This window comes from Schistocerca piceifrons, chromosome 7 (genome assembly GCF_021461385.2).
Source record: "Schistocerca piceifrons isolate TAMUIC-IGC-003096 chromosome 7, iqSchPice1.1, whole genome shotgun sequence".
In the NCBI taxonomy this organism is placed as follows: domain Eukaryota; kingdom Metazoa; phylum Arthropoda; class Insecta; order Orthoptera; family Acrididae; genus Schistocerca; species Schistocerca piceifrons.
The window spans coordinates 21,980,802-21,986,801 of NC_060144.1; the positions used below are offsets into that span (position 1 = coordinate 21,980,802).

Here is a 6,000-nt window from a genome sequence, read left to right on the forward strand (position 1 = left end):
CCGGATCCCGCGGTCTTCTCGCGACCGTACAGTTGGTGAACACCGCTGTCAGCAGTCATGTACGGCGTCCACATTGCTGCCGAGTCTTTCTGTAATATCGCAGAAGAAACGTCCAGCTACTCGTAGCTCTGCTGCACGACCTCGTTCAAACTCAGTGACCTATTGGTAATAGAGTCTTTGTCGCCTTGAAGGCATACGTGACTAATGTCAGCTCACCACATCGAATCTCTGATGTAACTAACGCTCACGGCCATTACAGCATGTATTTAAAGCAAACCTGATTTACATCCACAAAGTGGCGCTGCCCGTTTCACTCTTACAGAAGGGTCCAAAATAAATGTATCCACTGTTTAAAAGTCTATAACTTGTAAACTAATTGACGGAGTTGTCTCATTTTCGGTGAAAGTGTAGCTAAAAGTCGAACTTAAAGAAATCACTGTAGGTGTTCGAAATGGTCACCATTAACATCCACACACAAACGATGCCACTGAACTGCAGCACGAACTACTGACTGCAACGTGTTCAGTTGGATATTTACACATGAATGTACGAGGATTCTTGAAGTTCATCCAATGTGCGTGGCTTTTGCCGATAAACGACGTCCTTTAGTGCTCCCCACATGTAAAAGTCCAGAGGAGTTAGGTCTGGGGAACGTGGTGGATACTCCACAGCACCTCTACGGCCTATCCATCTTCCTGGTAGATTTTCGTCGAGATACGCCCTAACACGATTTTGGTAGTGGGCTGGGGCACCATCTTGCTGAAAGTAAACTCTTCCGTCTCCATACAAGTCTCGGATGGCAGATAAAATGGATGTCTGAAGCTTCTGAAGGTACACCTCACCGGAAACTGTGCCGTCAAAGAAGACTGGCCCAATCAAGCCCCGGTAAGACAACCCACACCACCCATTTACTCCTGGCAAATTCACGGCTTTGTCTACATGGACGTTCGGATTTTCGGCGGGCCAGTAGATGCAACTGTGGCGATTTGCTGTACCATTGAGTTTGAACTGTGCCTCATCAGACCACACAATCATCTCTGCAAACTCTTCATCGTTGCGCACCATGATGGGTCGTCCTCATTCATTGTGTGTAGCAATCGTGGGATGTAGCACTTCCACTTTGCTGTCTTCAAAATTCACCGAACACTTGAGCGACTGACTCCAGTTTCACGAGCACACTGTCTCACAGACTTCTGTGGTGAGCGAGTGAATTGTTGTAACACACGACGGGAGTTAGCTGGACTTGTTAACAGCCTTCGGCTTCAAATTTGTCTCGAATGCGACGAATCGTTAAACGTGTCGGTGGCTCCGTTTGATACTCATTTCGCCATTGCCGTTGAACCTCATTAATGTTTTCTTACTTAAAATACCGCTTCAAAACTTACTTCCTTTCGTCGAATGTAAGCCTTGCGCCAGCCATGTTTACTCGAGTAACTGGTGCAACTAAGAACAAAACACTGACTATTTGGCGACTGTCATCTGACAAAACAAAACAACGCAATACAACGCTTGTGTGGCGATTGCCGGAACTACAAACTATTACACTACCAAAGATGAGACAACTCCGTCAATTAGTTTGCCAATTATGGACTTTTAAACAGTGGATACATTTTTTGGACCTCTCTGTATACGTCTGGTGCGAAATTTGAATAGACGTCACCTTTCCGATGCAGGAAAACGCCTACCAATTTTCGTTTATGGCACTCATTATTGGTGCTGCGTTTTTTTTTTTTTTTTTTTTTTTTTTTCGGTCAGAGTATTATGGATCCATCGCGAAGGAAACTTGTTCTAAGGCCTGCTCTCGCACGTACATATGGTGTATCATCGTGGTGCTCAAACAAATCGTGACACTCATTACAAACGTAAGGGAAATGGTAGCGAGTCATATAGTTCGCATCACCAAATTTTCCTTTTGTCTTCGTGTTCAGTTAAACATATATCGTCCTGGTTCGGCGCTCCTGGTTCGGCACTTAGCATGTTACTATTTCTAAAACATTTTGGAACCATTATAGATGTGTTACGGGGATGCGGTTATAATTCGTTCAGTTAATCACACTGATGCCAACGAAACCTGTACTTTCAGTAATTTTGACCATTTTGATAATTTTAACTAATTTGAAGTGCACAACGGTTCAAATGTGTCTGTCTGAATTCCTAAGGGAGCAAACTGCTGAGATCATCGGTCCCTAGACTTACACACTACTCAAACTAACTTATGCTAAGAACTACACACACACACGCCCATGCCCGAGGGAGGACTCGAACCTACGGTGGCAGAGGCCGCGCAATCAGTGACATGACGCCACTAACCGCGCGGCCACTCCGCGCGGCTGCCCAACGGTAAACCTTTAGTTTTCTTCTTGGCAGAATTGTGCTACGCAAATAATTTTGAGATATAGTTCGAATCATATCCCTGTGTTTTTGTTTTAGACAAGTTTGGAAACAGATCGGGAGAGCTGTCGCACAGACAGTAGAGGGCGAATCACAACTCACCGTCTTCATTCCAGGCGCCTTCCACCTGGTAAGCACTCGAACCCGTCCCCAGCATGAAGCCATCGGGGAAGCGGTTGACGGCGGTCTGCGCATACCCAAGAGCCAGCGCAGCGGCGGAGAAGACAACAGCCGCCCACATCGCGATAGCCGCTTGCAGCTCTCTCGGCTGATACACGTATATATATATAGGCCTATACGTACACGGTTTGAATAGCTTGATTACCCCATCATCATCTTTGTTCACAGACAACGAGATAATATTCTGTTCGTCAAATGGTCATGTGCCGATAAATGTACAAAATAGAGTGGAGAAGGATTTCTTTTATGATATCGAAAACAGGAGGTGTACACTTAAGCTGTGCGTCAGCGAATTGGTTACTGAGGTCACCACTAGGATTATTATTGACAAAAAGAAAAAAAGCTCTTCATTATATCGTTCCAACTAACAGCTACAACTCGCTGTTGTTACTACCCAGAGTGAGTTATTTTTAAGTGCTGTAGACAACGGCTCGTTGATGTCCCACGGATAGCGTCTGTATTGCCAGTGATACACAGAAGCGCGCTTGGAATGAAATTGAATTTGGCAGTCTCCCTCAGTGACCTTATCTCATGATATCGGTTATCTGGTAATTAACTCTGCCTCTTTTCAGCGACTGCAGAACTTACCAGTATCGGTGTGTGCTACTTCACAGAGTTTCTGACATATTGTAGAAGCTGTTCGAATCTTGTCGGCTCAACTTCTGATGCAGCTACAGCTACATCAAACAAAGGTGCTCCTGACAACGTTTCGATGTGGTTGTTGATCGTCCTAATTTTTTGTACAGCGTTGGGCTGAATGAAATCAGAAGTAGTCTCTCATTGAGTCTTGAGTTTCGTGGATGATCTGGCGATCCACTATTGGCTTACAGCAGGGCCGGCCGCGTGCAGTATGTGCGGGCATCAGTCGGGGCTGTCACTCGCCTTTGTTCGGTCCTTCTCGGAAGTACCCGTAGCAGCTCGACATTTCACCGAGTACTGCGATGGCCACTTTTCAGTCGACACAGCTCTTCGAATTCGGCAGGACTGTGCTGTCAGCGATGTTTAACCTTCGCTATTCATTCGTGGTACCACGGACGAAGCCCAGTGACTGTTTGCACAAAAAGAGGCAGTGTAGAAATCTATCGTCACAGTCCTTTAAAATGAATGGGAGTGACAGGATGGGACATCTCAATTCGCATGACAACAGGAACTGCACATTTGCTATGAAGCGACATTACAGTACTATGGAGAAGGATTCTAAAGATATAGTAGACAATAAAAGAACAAAATATTGTAACGATCGACAGACGGAATTCATTGTTCTGTAAGTAAAAAGAAACGGCTTGTGCTAAATTTGCAGGCCTGGAGCACGTGAAGAAATTGGTCGAACGAATAGTAAAATTTCTGAAATCGCACACATTATTCCATTGTTAATGACAACCATTTACGGTGGAAAAGAACGTGGAGACGTCGTGAGTCGCTGCAAAGTGCGTTGGTTAAGTCAAGGGGCATGACTGGAACGATTTTTCGATGTAAAACTCGATATTGTTGAATTTATGAAGGAAACGAAGGAACGAAAATTGGAACTTCCGGAATGGATTGCAGACTTCGCATTTTACGAGGACTTGACTGCACACCACCCACAGTAAGTAAGATAACTTCGTTCTTATCTGATGGGAGCGCATTTAAAAAGAAAATCGTGTAGTAGAATGGACACATTTTGACAAATACAAATTCACTGACATTGAAGAATACGCGAGATTTGGAGAATTCATTGTGGTTTTGAAAGAATTACAAGTATAGTTTTATAAACTTTTTGAGGACAACCTCAGTCTCACACCTGTTTCCTTGCTATTTTTTGGACCGTTTGCCATTTCAGCTGAAAGCGCCACTGTTCATGTGCCCATGCAGCTAATTGACCTGCAAGGTAATTCCAGTTTTAGTGACAATTACTTTTAACGTTAAAACTGTGCAGCACGTCTACGTTGCCTTCCTCAGGTAGCGTTTCCAAGTCTACATGACGAGGCCGCAAAAGTGCTATATCATTTCGTTCGACATATTTGCGTGGCAGACTTTTTTCAATTATAAAACTAAATAACTCATAATTATGTGGCAACTTGAGGGCGAAACTCCATAAAATTGTCTGCATCTGCCCGTATGACGACAGTTTGCACCAGATAAAAATTATATGATGTTTTTAATGCGACAAAAATAATTATATATTACTGAAAATTTGTTTTGTTTCTGCCCTCTGTTGTTGAGAAATGCTAAGGCGGCCAACGTTTTAAATTCCATTGCGGGATGTTTCGAGGATGTGGATGGGGACTATGAACACGTGACTCAGTGTGTCGGTTACTCTGAAACTAGGAAAGAAACATAGGCGGCAAAAGAACTCATTTACTTTTAAAATAATATATCTAACATAAATGACGTTCTATTTTTAATTCTGGATATTTATTACAGTTTCAAGACATTTTCGCAAGAGCCTATATTAAATTTTTCACTCTTGTAATTTTTGAATGGTTTTTGCCTAAGGCGGCCATGGTCAATGTAGGACGTTTTGTGCATGTGGGTGGGAACTGAGGTGAAGTGAGTGACCATGCATCCTGACTGTGCTAAAATTAGAAATGGAACATAATTTAATAATTTTACATTTATTTCTAAAATCTTATTTGTGACATGAGCGAAATTTTCTACTAAATCTTGGTTTTGATTTAGAATTTCATAAAAATTTTCACAAGTTCCCATATTGAATTACACACTCTGAATTGCACACAGTGTTTCAGTTTTAAGTGAAGTTTTTTCCGATGTCCACATAGTATTCAACAACGAAATCACTTGTTCTGAAGGTGCGGTTGACCCCGACAAACCGAGTACATATTGGACGATGGCCAGGCGGTTTGTGTGCGGCATGCGCTGTTCATTAAGGTTTTTGAACACCTCTAACCACCGTTCCTCTGTGCTGCTCTTCATATCTTTCCATGTCTTCAGAACATTGTGACTGACGTAAGTAGGGGGACAAGGTTCGTGCCACCCCACTCTCCATTGTTGCCAAATTTATTCAAGATGGCGGCGATGACGTCATCCAAGATGGCAACATGTAGACTTGGCAACATCGCATGACGTCATCCAAGATGGTGGATTTTGGCGGAAGAATAGTCCAATTGTGCTACGTCCACTAACCTAACCTCAAGAAAAAATGAAGGGAAGTTTGAATTTTGGCAGAAAATAGGCCAATTATGCTACGTCCACTAACCTAAGCCTCCAGAAGAAAAAATGGCGGCAAGTTTGAATTCCAACATGAAAATGCATGCAAAGACCGCACTTGGCTTTATTATTATTATTCATTATTATTGATTATCATTTATTAACATTCATTATCATTCACTATTATTTATTATTATTTATTATTATTTATTATTATTGACCTGCCTCCACTAGAAAATTCCCTTCAAATTCAAATTCCAACATGATAATGGCTGCAAAACC

General features: G+C 42.7%; 1 protein-coding gene across 1 annotated transcript in view; it reads right to left on the bottom strand.

The window, feature by feature from the left end:
• The window catches only part of LOC124805394 (myrosinase 1-like), a 96,781-nt gene extending 94,149 nt beyond the window's left edge, over positions 1 to 2,632 (bottom strand). The window contains exon 1 of the mRNA XM_047265956.1: positions 2,494 to 2,632. Within this exon, the coding sequence (XP_047121912.1) occupies positions 2,494 to 2,632 (139 nt within the window). The remainder of the gene's footprint in view (positions 1 to 2,493) is intronic.
• Positions 2,633 to 6,000: the final 3,368 nt, after the last annotated feature.